This window comes from Stegostoma tigrinum, chromosome 27, assembly GCF_030684315.1.
Source record: "Stegostoma tigrinum isolate sSteTig4 chromosome 27, sSteTig4.hap1, whole genome shotgun sequence".
NCBI lineage: Eukaryota > Metazoa > Chordata > Chondrichthyes > Orectolobiformes > Stegostomatidae > Stegostoma > Stegostoma tigrinum.
The window spans coordinates 13684227-13705927 of NC_081380.1; the positions used below are offsets into that span (position 1 = coordinate 13684227).

Genomic DNA, 21701 nt, shown 5'->3' on the forward strand with positions numbered 1-21701 from the left:
TATGGGAACATAAAGGCTGAGTGTAAAAGTTTCTTTAGGCATGCAGAGAAAAAGATTGGTGAAAAACTATGTAGATCCCCTACAGATACATGCAGGAAAATTTATAATGGATAAACAAAGAAACAGTTTACCAACTATATACATGCTTTGGCTTTGTATTCACAAATGAGGATATAAAGAACATATCAGAAATGTTGGGGAGCAAAGGATTTAGTGACAAGGAGAAACTGAGGAAAATCAGTAGTAGTAGGGAAATTAGTGGGATTGAAGGCTGATAAATTCCCAGTTTCTGATAATCTACATTGCAAAAGCAGATAAGGGAGTGGCTCTAGAAATAGCGTCTACATAAGCAGTTATCTTACATGAGCCACCCTGGAACAGTTCCTACAAATTGTAGGGTTGCTCATGAGCCCCCTATTTAAAAAGGGAAACAAAGACAAAAGAGGGAATTATAGACCAGTCAGATGAATGTCAATAGAGGGGAAAATACTACAGTCGATTGTGAAAGATTTAATAGCTGAGCATTTGAAAAATCAATGGCAGGGTCAGTCAGAATCAGCACAGATTTATGGAAGGACAATCATGTTTGACAAATTATAGGCATTCTTCAAGAATGTAACTCAGAGTTGATAAGGGGAAGCCAATGCATGTAGTTTATTTGGACTGTCAGAAGACTTGACTAGAAATTAGCATAAAATTAAAGCACATGGGATTAGGGACAATGTACTGAAATGTATAGAAAACTGGCTGGCAGACAAGAAACTGAGTAGGAATAAGAAGTATTTTTCTGACTGGCCGGCCGTGACTAGTGGGGTAATGCAGTGATCAATGTTAGGACCACAGCTATCCATAGTACATATTGATTCTGATGAGGGAACTAAATGTAATGTCTTCAAATTTGCAAATGACATAAAGCTGGAAGGGAAGGTGTGCTGTGAGAACGATGCAGGGATGCTTCAGTGTGATTTGGTTATGCTGAGTGAGTGGGCAAATGCACCGCAGATGCTTTATAACATGGATAAATGTGAGGGTATCCACTCAGCAAAAACAGGAAGGAAAATTATTATCTGAATGGTTATAAATTGAAAGAGGGGAATGTGCAACAAGGCTTGAGTATCCTCATGCACAGTCACTAGTGCAGGCAGTCAAGGCAACAAATGCTGTGTTGGCCCTCAGAGTGATGGGATTAGAAAAGTGGAGTAGGGATGTCTTGCTGCAATTATATATGGCCTTGGTGAGTCTACACCTAAAATACTGCATTCAGTGCCATCTTCTCCCACTAAGACAGGAAAAGAGGGCTTGAGTGAAGAGTAAGTGTGGGTGTAGGTTGCAGTGTTTCAGGGGAGTAAGAAGGTAGTCCAGAGACCATGCAGCGTTAGTGGTTCGGGACATTTGGGGTGATGGGTAGTGAAAACATGAGGGGTGAAGGCAGCAGTGAGTATGTTAGAATATAAGCCTTGGTGGAAGGCGCAGTCAGTAGCAGAATGGGTGAATGCAAGGAAACTAAGTGAAGAGTGTCATCCTTATCTTGGTGGAGCAGAGATCATTGACCTTTATATGGTACTGCTGGCTGTTCCTCACGATCAAGGTGGCACTGACCAAAGTGATAAACCAGGCTGCAAGGTCTGGTTCTGCAGACACCTCTCCTGGTTCTCCAGAAAGAGGGCTGCTCTCTTTCGCACCATGTGCATGATCAAAGCCTTCAGATCCAAAAATGTGCAGGTTAGGTGCAGAGGCCATACGAAATTGCCCAGAGTGTCCAGGGATGTGTACGTTAGGTGGATTAGTCACGTGAAATACAGGGTTACAGGGACAGGGTACGGGAGTGAGTCCGGGTGGGATGCTCTTTGGAGAACTGGCATGGACTTGTGCCAAATGGCCTGTTTCTAAACCATAGGAATTCTATCCACTCAGCTGAACAACTCTCCCAAACTGTGCATGTCCTCAAAACCTCTCTAAACTTCCTACTTTCCATATTTGAGCAGTGTCCTATCCACTCTATCCTTACCCCTCATAATTTAATAAACCCTCATCAGGTTGTCTCTCAACCTTCTCTGATCCAAAAATCCACCTGAGCTTATCTACCTCTCTTCAGTGGTAAAGCACACCATGTTGGGAACCGTCCTGGTGAGGCTCCTCTGCACTACCTCCAGTGTGATCACATTGTTCCTATAATGTGGTGACCAGAGGTGCACACAGTACTCCAGATATGGCTTACAATCTCTAAGCAGGGCAGGTAAAAACCGGCAAAGTTGTATTTATAGGTCATCCCAAGTCCCTCAAGAGATAGTAGGCCTTTTCCTTGAACGATTTCAATGCTAATAGGTCAGCAATTCCAACATATCAAACCACCAATGAAAAGGAATGTCAATTTATTTCCATGTTTTGATGATACATAAATGGCCAGGAAACAAGAACAAAATGAAAAACAAATAAATATGGCCAGACCAAAGCATATTCGACAGAACCAAATTTACCCATGACTGGGCCGTACGGAACTGTGGTAAATCAATTAGCCTGAAAAAAAACTTTCAGCTTTGCTTGTTAGTGGAGGTTGGGTTAAACTCCATTTCTGGACTAATCCATCCTTCAATTATCAGAAATAACAATTTAGAGTGCAGAGTACAAAAAAAAGTTCTCAACAATTCAGAACAAAATGTTAATTGATGATTGCTTGGATGGAAGATATACAGAGCTAGGAAATGCACAAGTACATTAAGCTCACATATGGACTTTCTTTGAATTAAGAAACACAGTGTGCTAGCTTGTTAAAACGCCTCTATTTTTTCCCTAAACAAACGCATTTCAAAAATGATGCTAAATCGCAATCAAGCATTTCCTTAACACTTTACGAATCCTTATTCTCACCCAAACCCATGAGAAGACTGCAGCAAATAATGCAAGTAAACATTTAAAAGGGACAGCCATACTCTAAACAGACACACAACCATCACTAATAACACAATTAATCATGCAGATAAAGCTGACGTAGCAGCTTACCTCATCATCTTCAGTCCATTTAGGAGGCTGCATTAATTATCAAGAAATCACATTAACATCCCAACCATGCTGCATTGGGATCAGTCTGAGAAATGAGTGATTTGCAAAATTATAAAGCATCAGTCCAAGCAAAAAAAAACTTTCACTCTGTCTGTCTGCTCAGTCCCACTCCCACCTAGTACTTAAAAGCAAACCAATGGTCTGACCAACACCAAATTAAAATCATACAAACCACAAGCTCTTTGCTTTGATTCCTAGTCTACGCACAGTTAATTTTAATTACAATGGAAGGTAGGACATTTCACATAATCTCAGTATCCCAGGTGAAAGATAACCCTGCTCATAACAGACTTTCAGTCCGAGCACAAAATGTTTCAAGGAATGCAATAAAATTACCTTATACGGAGACAACAAGAAGTCACTGAATTTACTGGGTAGTGCATACTTCTGCACGAGTGCATCTTCCACCACCCAGGGTGCATTTTCTCCCATCCCCATTCGCATGGAGTTGTGCCTGATGAAATATCGCAAGATTTCTTTGTTTGGCGGCCGCTCCGATCGGATGAGACTTTCAACTGGTACGTTAGCAATTATCTATAGCAACAAGAAAAGGACTCCCTGTACTAATACTGAATTTTAATTAAGGTCTATATTTTCCTCAAACTCCACACTAAGATTTTATAGAGGATACACATCAAACCAATACTGGAATCAGTAAAATGAACTAACCAATCAAATCAGCTAAATTGTGCAATAAACTGCAATTACAGTGTATCTTTAATGCTATAAACCATTTTAAGGCAGTTCACAAGAGTCTGCCAAGCAAAACTTGACAATGCTTTCCAATAAGATGCTGGGCAAAGCACTGAAACATAAAACAAAATGGTAGATTCTGAGAAGTGTCTTAAAAGGAGAGTTGAGGAGAGAAGCCAAGTATTGTAGGAATTCCAGAATTCAAGATCCTAGTAGTCAATGATGAATCAACTAAAACCAGGAATTCACAATATATCAGAATTGGACAACGATACACATCGCAGAGGGTTGAAGTTATTTAGAAATGGGGAAGGATATAGTCCTGTGAAGTTTTTAGAAAAGGATGGGTGTTTAAAAAAGAATTTTACTGACATGAAGCCAATGTAGGGCAGGAGATACAGGGTTGGTTGCTGAATAGAACTTGGTGCAAGTTATAATTTTTTATGTTTTCCAGTTAAGGAAGATGTAGAGTGCAAGATAGGATGCTGGCAAAAACATTAGTGCAATGATCAAGTTACATCGTACAGATGAGGAATTAAGTTGGAGCAATAATCAAGCACTGTGAATACTTTAACACCACTGAGAGCCTTTGACAGGTTTTGGCGGTAATGGGTAGGGACAGTGTGTGAAGCTGTTACCCAGGGCCAATTCCTGAAGGCAGCTTACCAACTTCTCACTTAAACAAAAACTAGCAAGCTCTGGTGTCAAGATGATGGTTAGCATATGGTCCAGTAATATTTCTAGATCACACAGGCATTAAAGGTTTGGCGAGCTGTTGGCCATTCAGTGAGAAAATAATATTAATTTTGCTTCAATTCAGCAAGTGATCTGATAAGTGATGTTATAAAGGCTTGGAAGCTTTAGGATTTGAAGGATTGTGGAAAATGGGTTTATAGAGTCATAGTCAAACAGCATGGAAACAGACCCTTCAGTCCAAATCGTCTATGCTGACCAAGTTCCCAAACTGAACTAGTCCCATTTGCTGCATTTAGCCAATATCTCCCTGAATCTTTCCTCTTCAAGTAACTGTCCAAATGTGTGTTAAATGTTCTGACTGCAACTGTATCTCTACCACTTCCTTCGGCAGTTCATTCTACATACGAACCACCCTCTGTGTGAAAAAGTTGTCCCTCAAGTTCACCTTAAATCTTTCACCTCGATATATTTAAAATTTTGTTAACAGATCTGGAGTGTTGTTTTTAAGAGGCCATTGGACATTTTTTTTTAAATAAAATCTTCCAAGAACTGACAGTACTCCTGTTAATGGCTTACTCTGTTATCTGGGTTTTTACTGAACACTGACTGGCTTGGGCCTATTCTTTAATCCAGCTGAGTTGGAGTGAAGTCAGCTGAGAACCAAGTGAGTTGGAAGGGACCTTGTTATAAAAAGGCAACTCAGCTGTTTCTTGCCTTTTCTGAAAAGAAAACCCTCTTTGGCCATTTCAGGGTGAAACCTATTGTTCCTTTAAAAGAGTGATCAGATGCCTCAAGATTCTATTTCCTGTGCAAATTTTGTCTACAATACTTCAGAGGTGGGTATATCTGATTATTAAATTGATAGATGCTAGAACATCAGAGCACCAGGCTCCAGGACAACCCTCACATTCAAGAAGCCATTGGCCAATTTTTTTTTAGGAAATCAACTGTGGCAGATAAACATTTTTCTCCTCTTTCCCTGAAGAGTTTGTGTTTGTGTGCACTTTGGGAATCTTTAGAGAGATTAGAATTTATATTTCTATATTATTAGCTGTATATGTTAATCAAATATGGTATATGATTTCATATTTCATATGATTTTTCTAGGCAATAAACCCACTATCATGTTTATTAAGAAACTTGGTTAATAGATATTTTTGATTGAAAAGCTGATATAAGCAAGGTTTTCTAAGAGGTCGGCCTGGTAACTGGACGAAGTGTTTTTAGTTTATGTTGCGATCTATGGAATAGTGTGACTAGAGTAATGATGCACTTCTCCAGTTCAGTTTTACCAACGGTTGTTCTGCATTTCACATTTAGTCAATTGAATAATTCATCCATTAAGAAAGATCAAGTCCATAGAAAAATGTCAGTGGGTATATTCTTATTGAATGTAAAAGTCACCATAGTCCTACTGGTCCATAGGCTGCTCTTTTACTAAAGACAACCGGTGGTGGTTTAACCTGGAGGTCATCAAGCCTCAGAGGAGGGGAGAGGTTGAGAAAAAGCGTTCTTTACAGTAACCTCAGAGAGTGCGGGAGCTGAGTCTATGCTGTTGGCATTATGCTGCATCAGAAATGGCTGTAGAAACGTTACTAGTAATGTTAATGACATGCCTAGCAATCATCCAATGGCAGTATTTCAATGCACAAGGCAGCAAGAGCTGCCAGCCAAGAAGTGCTATAAAATTAGTAAGAAAGAAAATGGAGTCGACAGATCACAGAAATCACGCACAACATGGAGTGGATACAGAATTATCCAATTAGAGCAGATAAAGGAAAAACAGGAATAATAAAAATTTTACAGTTCTCATTAAAAAAATTCAAATGATCAATTAATAACACTTTAGGATTATTGAATGACAAATCTATTATCTTATCTATCAAACTGAACAATGTACATGTCATGTAGAGCAGCCTATGAAGTTTGCCAATATCACATACATGTATATTTAGGAAGTCTTGCTTCTCTCTGTCCCCAACCTACTCTTCAACTTTTCAATGAGCAAAACTGTTTTTTTCAAAAAATGAAATCAGAAGCTGAAATTTAAGTAAGGCAGGAGCAACTGAGTTTTAGCAGTGCTTGTGGCACAAAACTGGCTCAAACTGCAAAATCTCAGTTTGAACTTGGTGGCTATGCAGTGTTGCAAAAGGACATGCTCCTCTGAAGCTCGGGTTAAAAGCCACTTTTGAGGAGGGAGCAAGAGTTTTACTTTTGTAGTTAACTGCTACAATGAATTTGGGAATGTTCAAATCTGTTACAAAGATGCCTGAAATAGAAATTATTCCAATGACTGAAAACCTTAGGTCTTGACGAGCATAAAGTACCCTCGTTTCCTCTGATCACTCGTCTTAAAACAGGCAATTTAAACCAGTCCATAAATAGTAAGTCATTCAGAATAGTTAGACAACTGACACCAATATCCTTCAAACTGACTGTAACAATGCAATGCCTACAATTTACTATTAATCAAATTAAACTGACTTTAATAAGATATGAAAACGTCATAACAAGATCTGGCCCACTAGTTCTTCTAGCCTATCACATACAGTTGTAAAACCCTATACATCAGGTCAGGAAACTTCCTGCTTGCTAGGAACCATTTCATCTGCTGAAATTGCCTGTAGTCACTGTTGGTTATAAACCAATCAACCTATATATAGATAAAACTTTAACATTTGAACCAAAGATGTGATCAAGACAGACAGACTGAAATCTGTTTTATTTCTCACTTTGTCCTCTTCCTGAAGCTTCACATCATATTTGTAGGGCAGAAATTTTGGATGGACCCATTTCTTTTCTTCTTTCTTGAGGCTTGTGGGCAACTTTCGTGGTGATCGACGAGCTCTGTCACCTAATAAGCATAATATACGCACTTATTTATTTTGCAACCTTGCCCGTTCAGTTGTAACAGTGCCAGCTGAGATACTGGAGATTACACAGCCACTTGCATTAGTGCATGCAATGCAACCAAACCAAACTGAAACGAAAGGAACGCAGGTCCAGTAGCTTTAAGGCATTTTACAGAATCCTATAAATGGCACTACCATGCTGCGTGGAATGGAATGAGAACGATAACTTTCATCTAAATATACCTTTTATCAATTTATTGCTTGCTGCCTAAACTTATAAAGCGAACATTCCAGGTTTTGTAAAGCAAGTGTGTCAAAAAACAGAAACAGCAAAATTTGCACTGGAGACAAATCCAAAAGCAAAAAGCTTTAAAAGTCAACTCAAAAGTTCGTAGACAACAGTGTTGAGCTGGAGGAACACAGCAGGCCAGGCAGCATCAAATTGGCAGGAAAACTGACGTTTCTGGTCGGAACCCTTCTTCAGAAATGGGGAAGGGGAAGTGAGCTGGGAGATAAATGGAAAGGAGGGGTGGGCAAGGTAAGTGGGGTGTTGATAGGATGGATGCAGGTAGGGGGTAGTGGGGATTGGTTGGCGGGAAGGGTGGGGCAGATAGGTGGGGAAGATGACGGACAGGTTGTATAAGGTCAAGGAGGTGGGGATGAGAGGGAGGTTTGGACATGGGGATGAGGGTGCGGTAGAGAAATTTTAAAACTGGTGAATTCCACATTTAGGCCATGGACTGTAGTCTCCCGAGCCGGAATACGAGATGTTGCTCTTCCAGTTTGCCTGTGGCATTATTGTGGCACTGGAGGAGGCCTAGGATGCACACGTCACCCAGAGGGTGGGAAGGGGAGTTAAAATGGTTGATGACCAGAAGGTGCTGTCATTTGTTTCAGAGCACAGATGCTCCACGAAAGGGTCATCAACTTTTAGCTGTTATCTAGGTTTTTAAGTTTAACACACACTTTGGCAGAATTGAAAATCTTCCATCTCCCACAGGCAAAGATTCTCAGATCAGAGATTACTACACTGAAACAAGTGAATGTAACAATTTTGTAAAAAATAATTGAATACTTCAGTATTTTCCCTACTGATCCCATAACAGCCCAAACCCCAAATCCTTAATGCTTTTTCAATACCAAAGGCAAATCCTCTTGATGCCAGACTTCAAAAAGATCTGACAAACTGATTTCTAATCCCCCGCACTTTCCCAACACCCTTTTATTTCATTTATGTCCAAACATTTATACTGTTTTTTTTTGAAAGCATTTGTGGATTGTGTTTGTTACCACATGGCCCGGTAGGATATTTCAAGTCCTAATATCTACCTGTGTAAAATATTTTTTCAATCCTTTTGATATCAAAGTTGTGCCTTCCAAGTTACAGAATTCTTGGCTAGTAGTAATACTTCTCTTGATTTACTTTAAGATAGACAAGTCCCCAGAGCCGGATGAGACATACTCCAAAATTTTGAGAGTGGCAAGGGAGGAAATTGCTGGGGCCTTGAGGGAAATATCTGCATCCTCACTGGCTACAGGGGAGGTCCCAGAGGATTGGAGAATAGCCAATATTGTTCCTTTGTTTAAGAAGAGTGGCAAGGATAATCCAGCTAATTACAGGTTAGTGAGCCTTACATCAGTGGTAGAGAAATTATTGAAGAGGATTCTTCTAGACAGGATTTACTCCCACCTGGAAATCAATAGGCATATTAGCAAGAGGCAACAAAGCTTTTGCAAAGGAGAGGTCGTGTCTCACTAACAGGGTTGAGTTTTTTGAGGAAGTGACGAAGATGATCGATGAGGGAAAGGCTGTGGATGTTGTCTACATGGACTTCAGTAAGGGCTTTGACAAGGTCCCTCATGACAAGCTGATACAGAAGGTAAAGTCGCATGGGGTCAGAGGTGAACTTGCAAGATGGATAAAACAAACTGGCTCGATCAGAGAAGACAGAGGGGGTAGAGGAAGGGTGCATTTCTGAATGAGGGCTTTGACCAGTGGTGTTCCTCACGGATCAGTGTTGCCAGTTTTGCGGTTTGTACTATTTAAAAATGATCTGGAGGAGAATGTAAGTGGTCTGAATATTAAGTTTGCGGATGGCTCGAAGGTGGAGTATAGATCTGTTAATGGCTTGGGCAGACAGAGATGGTAGATGGAGTTTAATCCGGAAAAATGAGAGATAATGCATTTTGGAAGGTCTAATCCAGATGGAAAACATACAGTAAATGGTAGAACCCTTAAGAGTACCGATAGGAAGAGGGATCTGGGTGTATAGGTACACAGGTCACAATGCAGATGGAAGAGGTAGTCAACAAAGCATACTGTAAGTTTGCCTTCATCAGTCAGGGCATTGAGTCTAAAAATTGGCAGGTAATGTTGCAACTTTATTAGAACCTTAGTTAGGCCACATTTGGAATACTACGTTCAATCTGGTCACCACACTACCAGAAGGATATGATGGCTTTGGACATGGAACAGAAAAGATTTACTAGGATGATTCCTGATATGGTAGGCATTAGCTATGAGGAGAGGTTGGAGAAACTTGGGTTGTTTTCACTGGAACGACTGAGATTGAGGGGCGACCTGATAGAGGTCTACAAGGTAACAAAGGGCATGGACAGACTAGACAGTCAGAACCTTTATCCCAGGGTGGAACAGTCAATTACCAGGAGCCGTGGGTTAAGGTGCAAGGTTTAAAGGTGATGTACAAGACAAGTTTTTTTTTACAGACAGGATAGTGGGTCTGGAACTCACCGCTGGGGGAGGTAGTGGAAGCAGATAAGAGAGTGACTTTTAAAGGGCTTCCAGACAAATACTTGACTAGGATGGGAATGGAGGGATACATTCCCCAGAAGGGTAGGGGGTTTTAGCAGTGACGGGCAGCATGTTGGTGCAGGCTTGGGGGTGCTGAAGGGCCTGTTCCTGTACTGGAATTTTCTTTGTTCTTCTTGATAAATTTCAACACACTGCTTGTTTCAGAGTTACTGAGGTAAATGGTAGGCTCAGCACGAAGAAATTTCTTCACAGCTGCTTTCTGAATAGAAATGTGGGAATTCAACATGAGATCAAGAGAGAAAGCAAGGCCAAGAAAATAGCCAAAAATTAAAGACAGACTCCAGCCAAATATTAAGAGGATTATTCTTACAACAGACATTATAGCAACTGTATTTTTAATCAATGGGACTTTTTTTTTCCAATTGACAATGAGAGGGAAACTTAGAGTTGTATTAATTAAGTTATTGCATTAAGAGTAGGTCACAGATTTTGGGTTTTGCAATTAGACAAAAATTCACAAAGATAAAATTGAATCGTTAACAAAACAAGATAAAGTGTCTATCCAGTGTTAGAGATAATTTATATAAAGAAAATGTGTGTGTGTTTGGGGAAGGGGGCTAAATAGATCTTTTGGCACCCCCAAACTAATGGAAAAATGTTGTCAAATTTCCCCCTACCATGTCTGTCTCACTCTAACATACATGCCACTACTGATACATACTCGTATTGTTTTCCCTCTTGCTGTCCTCAACTTTGTTGCAGACTTCCATACCAAGGTTCTCTTGTGCCACCTGACTGGAATTTTCCTTGTCACTGGAAGGTGAGTCACAGGATCCATCAGTTTTCTTCTGAGATGATAGTTCTTCCTTTGGCTCTAGAGGATGGACTTTTAACACTATTACGGGAAGAATTTTATTTTCCCCAACCTAGTAGAAAAGAAATGTTTTATTTATTTGGCTTAACTTGTAAATTTACAACATTTACACATATCTATATTATGTAAGGGAAACAATCCTTTAATGCAGCAGAATTATAAATCAGTATTAGACAACCAAATGCAAATTCAACTAATTTTAGATATAGCATGATCTAATGGCATTTGACCCCAAGTTCCAGGGACAAAAGAATAAAACCCATCTCTGTCACCTAGTTAATTCCTTTCACCCAACTAATTGCCAAATATTTAGTATTAGCTGGCCATTATCCCAAAGATCTTTCCATTATTTCATGGCTCGATTTGCTCAATTCCAGTGTTCTTCTGCAAACAGTAAAGAAAGCAGTGACTCATGGCAAGATGGAGTCTGCTTGTTGCGCCTTGGTCTTTCTTTGCTGAATTCTAAATTCCTGCCAGTTATCAAAGCCTGCTAAATCTCAATGTGGCTGTTCTTCACAGAGGTGTATACAGTGGCTGCTGACATGCCCAGCAATATCATGAAAACCTCTGGTGTCAATGAAGTGGTATCTTCAATGAGAAAGTAGACAGAAATCAGGATCTTAAATTGTATTCAGTTTTTCTTTCCTTTACCCAGGGGCCATCTCAGGAATCAGGTAAATCACCACAGCCTTGTACTTAAACTTGGAATTTATGGCTGAGACTAGAGAACTTTATTATACATTAAGCCTTCATGGAAGTATCTTCCAAGTTCATACAAATGGTCTCCCAAGACTGACCTGGAGTTCGCAGTGTTCTCCAATAGCAAACTTCGTCATGATCTCCATCCATGTTTTGTCAACTAATTTGTCTAGAGACAATGTGTTGTGATGGACTAGTTCTAATACAGGTTTTTCAAACCACACTGGATACTCTTCCTTTAGCCTGCAAAGAACAACAAAGCAGAACAACAAGATAAAATGCTATGTAATTATATAAGAATATAAAATAAAATTAGGCCACTCGGCCTATCGAACCTGCTCTATCATTCTACATGGTGTTGGCTGATCTACCTCAAGGCCATACTTCTCCTTTCTCCCCGTATCCACAGACTCCAGAAATCTATTTCTTTGTTAAATATGTTCAGTGACTCGCTTTCTACAGTCTTATGTGTTACAGAAATCCAGAGGTTCACACATTCCTAATCTGAGTCCTAAATGGTCTACCTGCATCCGGAGATAGTGACCTCTTGTTGTGGACCTATAGCCAGGAGAAACAGTATTGCTGCTTCCAATCTGTCCACCCCTCTCAATGAAATCCCTTCTCATTTTTCTAAACCCAATTGAATACAGGGCTTGTCAACACAATCTCTCTTCATCTGACAATACTCAGCCCGGTGAACCATTGCAGAATTCCCCCTCTAGCAAGCATATCTTTTCTTATAATACTCCTGGTGTGTTTTCACCAATGCTCTGAACACCTGCAGCAGGATATCCTTGCACATCTATTCAAATCTCCTTGCAGTGAAGGCCAACATAACACTTCCTGTCGTAACTGCTTGTTGCGCCTTGGTCTTTCTTTGCTGAATTCTAAATTCCTGCCAGTTATCAAAGCCTGCTAAATCTCAAGCAACTGTACAATTCCTCTTTGGAATCATTATCCTTGTTAACTTCTTCCACCTGCCAATGTTGGACCACTTTGCCTGTGGAAAGGAATGCATAAATTGTCACAATACATGCATCTGTTCCTTAAATATTAGCCACTGCCTAACCACAACCATGCCTTTTCACAAAGCTACTTGATCTGTTGCAGCCTACTCACATCCCATGTCCTCCTAGTTTCCTTTACTTGGGTATAAGATCCTCACTTCAGACTAGATCACTTTATATCCCAAAGAAAAATTTTTTTAACATTATGTTTCAACAATTAACCGTCAACAGAAATTTAGACAAGATTCAAATGAACTTATCAAAAGAAAGTAATGATTAGGTAATAACTAGATCTTCAATTTAAGACCCTGTCAGTTACAGACAAAATGGTGATGAGGAATTCCAATTTGAGGAATTCCAATTTAAGGAATTGGGGATGAATAGATCAAAGTGAAAAGACTCTTGATTTCGACATGTGGAATAAGGACAGAAGGATGAGAAAATAAACTGTCTAATAAAAACTGAGCAGCAAACTGACCAACAACACAACAGGACTCACAAAACAAAGCCCTATTTAATCTAGCTGCAACAGGAAAGGTTAAAGCTCTTTTTCCCACAACACATTTGAGAACAAGAATCTCTCTCTTCACTAAACTTAAAAGCACAACATCCTCACATTTCTCCCTATCTACATTAAAGTTGTTACTTATGCAAGATTTTGCAATGATTGTGAGGCCCAGTCTATACTCAGCCAGTAGATGGCGCCAAACACTGGTATTTACAAATCATTTCACACTACCACACTCTTCACGGAAACATCTTTTACAGATGTCTCTTCTATAAAAATCAACCAGCCCCTGCTTGCCTGCCCAGCCCCGCTTTCTGCAAAGCACACAGGCCTACTGACAATCAACCAAGGACTTCTGGCATCCCAGAGATCCATTTGCTTGTAAGCAATTCCAGTCAAAAGTATGACTAAGAAAGAAAAATATCCAAACAAAGCCTGACCTGATCCTTATTCATCAATTCGCATCCATCCATATAATTACATTCTCCAAACGGGAGTGTGAACAAGAATCATAAATAGTAACCATGAGTGAAACATCCCACATAATTCAAGGGCCCTGGTGCCTAAGTAGTTATTGTATTCCTACATATTTCATCCGAATTCTACATTATTCTCAGCTGCAACAAAACTTCAAACTGCTATGAAATCAAGTGTGCCAGCCATGTTTTAACTCACATTCTTCTTTTTACTAACCAAGTCACTTTCACAACTTGACAGCATCAAAAAGCTTGCCTGATTCTGGTTAACTACCACTAACAAGGGTAATATTGGCACTACAGCCCAGTGTTGTAATTATGATTTAGATGCAAAGGAAGTTACATGAAGTGACATCTTGTATTTATACAGCACGTTCAAAACAATGAAAACTCTCAAGATGCTGCACATGAGCACTATAGAACAAAGTTAGACATGGAACCCCATCAGGGGATATTAAGTCAGATGGTCAAATATTAGTCTAGAAAAGCTGAGGGATATCTCTGTAATTCAGGACTGATACATACTTTTTAAACACACAAGAGCAGAATCTGATAGTATCCCAAGTAGTCCAGCCACATCTGCCAGTGAATGGCTGAACCAAGTGTATAGCATATACATTTGGATCTGGATCGCCTGCTCTCAAACGAGTGGAGATGAAGGACATATCAAGTGCAATGCCCAAAGTGAGGGTAAGTAATGGACCTATGGAGAATGAAGATTATAAAAACAGAGACAAGGGCAGGGTTCAGCAAGTCAATATCTGTTGAGATGCTGTAGCGAAAGGAAGGCCAAAAAAAATCAATATGTAGATTCAAAGTAGGAAAAAAGGGACAACAGAGAGGTCATCCTTCCAAACTGGTTTTACATTGCAGGAGAGTATTTTAAGTCATGCAGTAAAATGAAGAAGTATTGGTCACGAGCTGCATGCCAGCAGCAAAAGCAATTCAAATTATGACTTAAAAATAATCCACACATTCTAGATTGACACGTTAAACTGCACTGCTTTACAGCATTGATACCAGCATGTTAAATAAGCCTGCAATCAACACAAGTATTATTCCCTCCCAACCTCATATTATGAAATCTGATCTCAAACCAACATTGACTAATGAATGGCATTTTGATTTCATAACAGACAGATATTACTTCCTACAGTTACAATTCAGGTGAACCATGTATTTAAATGATTACTGCTATGTTTACATAGCATTCCTTCCCTTCATCTCTCAATGTCAAGCATTTAAACTGGAAACTACAAATTTCCCCTTTATCAAGCCAGAAAATGTCATAGTAAGAATTAAATGAAGGAAACAGGACATAATCCCTTGTTTTCAATATACCGTAATCTGTATTTCAAGATGTACGAGATATAGAAATTTTAATTAAAAATATGAAGCTACGCAGAGTGTGGAGAACATGTCTCTAGGCACAGAAGTCTGTGCATGTGCACACTTTCCTTTGTTTCATTCTTTCCTTAATCAGTTAAGTTATAGTTTTAAAAATGCATTACACAGGGTAAAACTTATATCAGAGACAGTAAGAACTGCCAATGCTGGAGTCAGAGATAACACAGTGCATTCAGAAATTTCAGAAAAAGGATCCCGAACAAAAATGTCAACCTTCCTGCTCCTCTGATGCTGCCTGGCCTTCTGTGCTCCTCCAGCTCCGCACGGTGTTAAAACTTGTATTAGCACCATTTCCAACCCATTATTTTCAGATCAGCTAATTAATACTGCATCTCAGAATGAGCTTCCATACACCACCCCAGATGAGACCCATTAGATCCTGCAGGCTCCCTACAGATCAGGAGATGCATTTGAACCAGTCTGCCTGCCTTTAACTTTGGACAGACAAAACAAAATCTACATCATATACAATCCTGTACTTTTACAGTCCAAAAGAAATGCCGCCTTATTCGACAAATATAGTCCTTAGATACAGATTCCAAGTTGAAACCAGTGCACATGCTTGGCTGATTATGGGCCATAAACCCACTCACCACAAATTTGGAGACACAGACAGTTCTTAGGAGATGAATGTTACATCAGATGCTCTCTGCTTCTAGAGTTTTATAGATTTCTCTCTTGCAATAGACTGCTACCAACTTACTAAATGTAGTTTGCAATTTACAATGCCATTTACTTACAGCTCAGTTACTTCTTGCTCCTCTTCCCAGGCCTCTTTGTGTGTGAGTTGGTTGCTGCCTGTGCTTTTACATGTCCAGATTCGCTCTGCATATCTAGACAATCGAGATTCATATTCTCTGAATATCAGCTCAGGAAAATAAAGAATGAAATGCAAGATTTTCACAAAAACTGTTTGAAACATAATACATCACAATGTCACATGGAAGTCTTTCATACCCTTGAGCTTCTGTTCCCTATTCTGAATTCATTAAATCCATTTGCCCCCATTCCAGTTTACTTAATGCCTGAATCAAAACAGAGGCCACTGTTTCGTACCTTTCTTCAATATTCCCCCATTGTTTGTCCCGATCTGAAGATACCAACTGCTATGAAAAGCAGTAGTCCCAAGCCACCGCCAGCTTTTCATCCAAGCAGCCATTCTTGGTAAAGCTAGAAAGCAAGCATCTGCAGACCATTCAACGGTGATCGTACACAGTGGTGCTTGATCATGTTCTTACCTGCCATCCACATAAACCAATGGCAAAAACAAACTTTCAAAAAACTAGGGTATGAAGCAGATATTTTGAACAGGTGATAACACGGTGTAAAGCTGGATGAACACAGCAGGCCAAGCAGCAGAGGTGCAGGAAAGTTGACGTTTTGGGACCACACTCTTCTTCAGAGGGACCAGACCCAAAAAGCCAGCCTTCCTGCTCCTCTGATGCTGCTTGGCCTACTGTGTTCATCCAGCTCTACGCCTTGTTATGTCAGATTCTCCAGAATTGGCAGTTCCTACTATCTCTGTAACAATTTTGAACAGGTGGCCCACTTGAGTTTAAAAACAAAGATAGATGAATGATTTCACTGCAATCTTTGCATCAAAAGTGGAATAAAAGTAACTCCCTTCACAGAAGGGCAACTCAAGCCAAGGATACAAACTATCACAATAAATCAGTACATTCATTATTAGACAGCAACTTCTATTTGTGAATCACTGAAAAAGAAGTTTAGCAGCCCAACTTATCTTAAAGCCTTTGCATCACCTGTTGGAGCTGCTTGTGAAAGTTTGCAAGCACAGACACACACGTCTTTATCACTGATGTTAGCGCAACTTAGTAGTATGTCAGGCACTGAAAATACCGGTCCAGTAGTTATAGTGTGACTATACTCCGCGTGGATTCATATCACTGCCAAACAGAACATTTCACTGAAAAAAAATTATGCATTCTGCCCATAAATTCTCATTTTGTTGCTCTTTGCTAGACTATTAGTAACTGAATGCTTTCAATTCCTATCAGCATACTCTACTATAATCATGAATCAAATCTTTTATATTATTGAACTGCTTTTACATGAAGATGATCTACATTTTGCAATAGCTCAATGCAGTGATGTCAGGGCTACAGTCCACAATTTATCCCATGTGATGACTTCAATGACAGCATGCATGAGAGCAAGAAATTGTTCAGCAAATCAGCTAGCCAGAAGTGATGAATTAGGATCATCACTCTTAAGATGACAATCTCATGTTATTGCTCCAAATATAATTCTTTTGATATCATTGTTAGTTTCCAGTTGCTGATCATTATCCAAACATTTTCATTGGAGTTGCTGGATAATGCTCTTGCATTACCCCCAGGTCACAACTGTGCAACACAACAAATGACGCTCAAACTGATACTGCCTTTAGAAAATATGGGGAGAGAGAAGAAAAGGTGATGAGAATGAAACAAAGTTTCATGTAATGACATCTCAAATCAGGACATTTGGTTACAAACAATTCTTGCTACAATCTGCTGGTACTAATACTTTAAGTAGGTATTGAGACAACAATGCAACATGGTATCCTGACCAGGAGACTGTCCTCAAGGTGACCATTATCAAACAGGTGTTTTTGTAAACTAAAAGCATAATTCATAAAGAAGATGATGTCCGAGAAAGACTAATTTGCATTTGTCAACAACATGCCAGTGAAAGTCAACAGAAAAGTGCATTACAACTTCCTAGTGGGGCGTAGTTACAAAAAAGATCACCGAATCTGCCACGACCTTCAGATTAAGCTAAAAGATCTACGGAAACCCTTTTGTCTAATTGACAGCTTAGCCATGAAGACCAAGCATTGCACAGGACATGTCCATTCAGAAACTGCTCAGTAGTCCATTCAAAGCACAACAACTTGCATTTAGCCTTTGCCATCATTGGAAAGATGTGACCAACGTAACTTCATTACTCATCAGCACTCTGAAATTCCACACAGCATCCACTGAATCCCTACAGAATGGAAGCAGGCCATTCCGCCCATCGACTCCACACCAACCCTCCGAAGAGCATCCCGCCCAGACCCAACTGCTAACAGTATCCCTGCAATTCCCACCCTAGATATTACAGGCAATTTAGCATAGCCAATCCACCGAACCCGCACATCTTTGAAATGTGGGAGGAAGCCAGAGCACTCAGAGGAAACACACACAGACACAAGAGGTGTGCGCAAAGGCAAACAGAGACACACTCCAGGCTGGTATCGAACCCAGGGTCCTGGCACTGTGAGGCAACAGTGCTAGGCACTGAGCCACCATGCCACCTGTCAGTAATAATGTGACTCTACATCAATTTCTGCAGCCAGTTACACCATGATACAGTCATGCTTTTCCAGGAGACCACTTTTCCACCATCAGTATTGGACAAATTGTTTGTCTCTGCTACTTAGAGACTGCTGCCCATGGAGAAGTTAGTGGTACACGACAAATCAGGACTACCTAAAACCATCATATTTCGTATCACAACCAAAGATATCAGGAGATGATCAATATTTTCAAAGTTGGGATTTATTCTTCAGACTCGGATCATTCGAAAACGTCGCAAAATATTCTTGTATAATAGCACAAGAAATCTCAGCTCATCTGTACACCAATTCAGAAAGAATAACTCCTTCTGCCATAGTGTCAAATTTGGATGGCAATGAGTCATAATCAATCATCGCGTTCAGCCCTGTTTCAAAAACACAAATTTTCTCACTTTTCCAAGGCCTTCAGCACCACTTACAGTGCTGCAAGTAAAGATCTGCAGACAGGCAATGATGGCTAATCAAAGTTCTTTTTCCAATGTGGTATAAGCTCATCAAAACACCAGTAAAATGGTTTTCCACAAGAGCAGACAATGATTTTGTTCCGGCACTCCAGTCACCTCCAACCTCTCATCTGAAGAATAGATTCAAATACACTGATATCCTAGTGCCATTTCTAAACAAGATTGGCCAGATAACTGTACTATAGCAGTGTTTGAACTTTTTTTAAGGTAACCAGTCTTCTTTTCTTCATTTAAAAAAAGGGCTTGTAATCATGAAATGCTGTACCCAAAGCATCTTGATGACCACGAAGGTATGACAAATCAGAGTTCTAAACTTTAGCCACTTGACAGGAGAACTGCAGTACTGCTCTTACAGATCTCAATGAAAGCAGGATGCTATTGATCAAAGCAGACTGTGTTCTCAAGTTCACAGATTCCAAACCTAGATAAACTTAAAAAAAACTGGAAACTTTACACAAACTGCCATAACTCAAAAGTTAAAGATTTATTTTAAATAAAGCTTTTCTTTTCTCAAAAAATCCTTACCAATACATTCAAACAGCTTAGCTAGTGACACGGAAGTCATTCTATTTTGAAACCTTCCACACAAACCTTGTGCGAATCTGTACAAGCTACTATAAAGGTTAAACTGGTAGCCACAGCTAAGGGAATAAAATAAGTTAATGAAGCTTTTTGCTGGAATTGATGTACATACTGCTTTTAGAGGGATTATATTTTCTTTCACTTACATTTCTTGCATGCAAAACCCTTGTAGAATTTTTGTATTGCATTTTAGAATGAAAAGCATGAGCTGCGCCTTCAGCAAACAAAGTATGTGAACTCAGAGACAGCAAGAATTGCAGATGCTGGAGTCAGAGACAACAGTGTGGAGCTGGAGGAACACAGCAGGCCAGGCAGCATCAGAGGAGCAGGAAAGTTGACGCTTCCAGTCAGGACCCTTCTTCAGAAATGGGGAGGGGGCAGGGAGCTGGGAAATAAATTGAGAAGACAGGTGAGGCTGAGGAAGGTAGGTGGGATGGTGATAGATGAATGCAGGTAAGGAGTGGTGGGGATTGGTCGAAAGGAAGGGTAGGGCGAATAGGTGTGGAAGATAAACAGGTTGTATCAGGTCAAGGCGGCAGGGATGAGAGGGATGCTGGGGGGGGGGGGGGGGGGGGGTTTAAAACTGGTGAATTCTATGTTCAGGCAATCAGGCTATAGGCTCCTCCAGTTTGCATATGGTGTCATTGCGGCACAGGAGGAAGCCCAGGATGGATATGTCACCCAAGGAGTGAAGGGAGCAGTTAAAATGGTTGGCAAATGGAAGATGTTGCCGTTTATCACCTACAGAGTGCAGATGCTCTACGAAACTGTCCCACAGTATCCGCTTGGTCTCACCCATGTCAAGGAGGCCACATCAGGAGCAGCGGTACAGTAGGCCAAGTTGGCACATGTATAGGTGAACCCCTGTCAAATATCAAAGGTTGGCTTTGGGCCTTGAAGGGAGGTGAGGGGGGAGGTGTAAGCACTCCTGTAGATCAGAAATAAAAATAAGTTCAGAACACAAACCCAAAAAAGTCTAATTTTTTTAAAAAACACTCTGACATCTTTCTAACTGTTCCAATGCATTCTTGAATCAAGCTTTCCTCAAAGTACTTTAATACATTAAACAGTTTCATTTCAGATAGCATTCCTAAAGCTTCACAGAAGACAATACTGTCCATATCAGAAACATATAGAACATTTAGCTCTAAACAACAATTAAAGCACACAGACAACAGCATTTTACAAAAGAGAATAGATCACTAACTGAAGACCACAATCCAATATCACAACCCCCTGAGTTCCAGATGACGACTGGCCTGCTGTGTGCCTCTAGCATTTTCAGCTATTTGTGCGTGTCTCCAGTACACGTAATTTTCATTTCTGCATGAAGCTACTCAATTTAATACAGATCCAAAGTGACTAAAAGCAATTTGAGTAACAAATTCACAAAGTTGCTTAAATAACAAGTCATTCACTCGTTAAAAAGGTTGATGCTGTGGAAGCATCAGCATTAAGCAGGGAAAGCGCTGGACCAGTCTTTTGACAGCTGCAGTCAGTCCTGTCGTCAAAGTAGTTAAACATGGAACCGTAGGCCAGCCACACGTTTAACTTGTGAGCTGAGAAGAAGCTCGTTCCCGTGCGGCCCCTTTATTTATTCCCCTCCAGGACTGCACGGTAAAAATGCCCAAGAGTAGGCCCAGCCTGGCAGCAAAGGGCCTCCTGACAATGACTAACTTGTAGAGTTGGTAACGTTGACTGAATTCACTCTGGAGGACACTGCCGCTGAACAGGCCTGCGCTGACAGATAGTGACAGCAGGGCGCTATCTCCCCACAGCATCTCCTTCCCGGCAGCTCCTGCCTCAAACCTAGGCCCCTGTCCCTAGGAGACGCCGGCTATCGCCCAAGGCCGGGTTCCGATCCCCTCAGGTCCCTGGCTCGGATCTAAAGGATACTCGTTGCTCCGAAACCCCTCTCCGCTGTGCTCGATCACATAGATAGTCTCCTCTGCCGACAGATCTGTAAGCGGCTTCACCAACGGGAATGGCTTCCTGCCCAGCAGCGGCGCCATGGTCCAGCCGGCCAGCCGGCTCGGCTCTCAAAGGGAGCTCCTGCCGGTGGTGATGGGGAAGGGGGAGGGTGGGGAAAATAGGTTAAAGGACTGTCCGTTTCTCGGCTGCTCCGATCGCCCAAAAGTGAAAGAGAAGGCGCGATCCTCACGCCCCGGCTCCAGCGGCAGAGTTCAAAAATGGCGGGATGTTCCGCAGCTCGGCTCCTGACCGGCGGCCGATCGACACCTCCCGCCACCGAGCAGACCCGAACGGCC

The 21701-nt window shown here is 40.7% G+C and overlaps 1 protein-coding gene across 2 annotated transcripts in view; it reads right to left on the minus strand.

The window, feature by feature from the left end:
* Window positions 1-21692, minus strand: part of baz1b (bromodomain adjacent to zinc finger domain, 1B) — a 91842-nt gene extending 70150 nt beyond the window's left edge. The window contains exons 1-7 of one of the 2 annotated variants that reach the window (XM_048557126.2): window positions 21331-21692; window positions 15786-15902; window positions 11746-11890; window positions 10796-11000; window positions 7182-7303; window positions 3397-3594; window positions 3001-3027 (exon numbers count right to left, since the gene is read on the minus strand). In XM_048557126.2, the coding sequence (XP_048413083.1) occupies window positions 3001-3027; window positions 3397-3594; window positions 7182-7303; window positions 10796-11000; window positions 11746-11890; window positions 15786-15902; window positions 21331-21446 (930 nt within the window). In that variant the 5' untranslated portion in view covers window positions 21447-21692. The remainder of the gene's footprint in view (window positions 1-3000; window positions 3028-3396; window positions 3595-7181; window positions 7304-10795; window positions 11001-11745; window positions 11891-15785; window positions 15903-21330) is intronic. The other variant, XM_048557127.2, reaches the window with a different exon arrangement.
* Window positions 21693-21701: the final 9 nt, after the last annotated feature.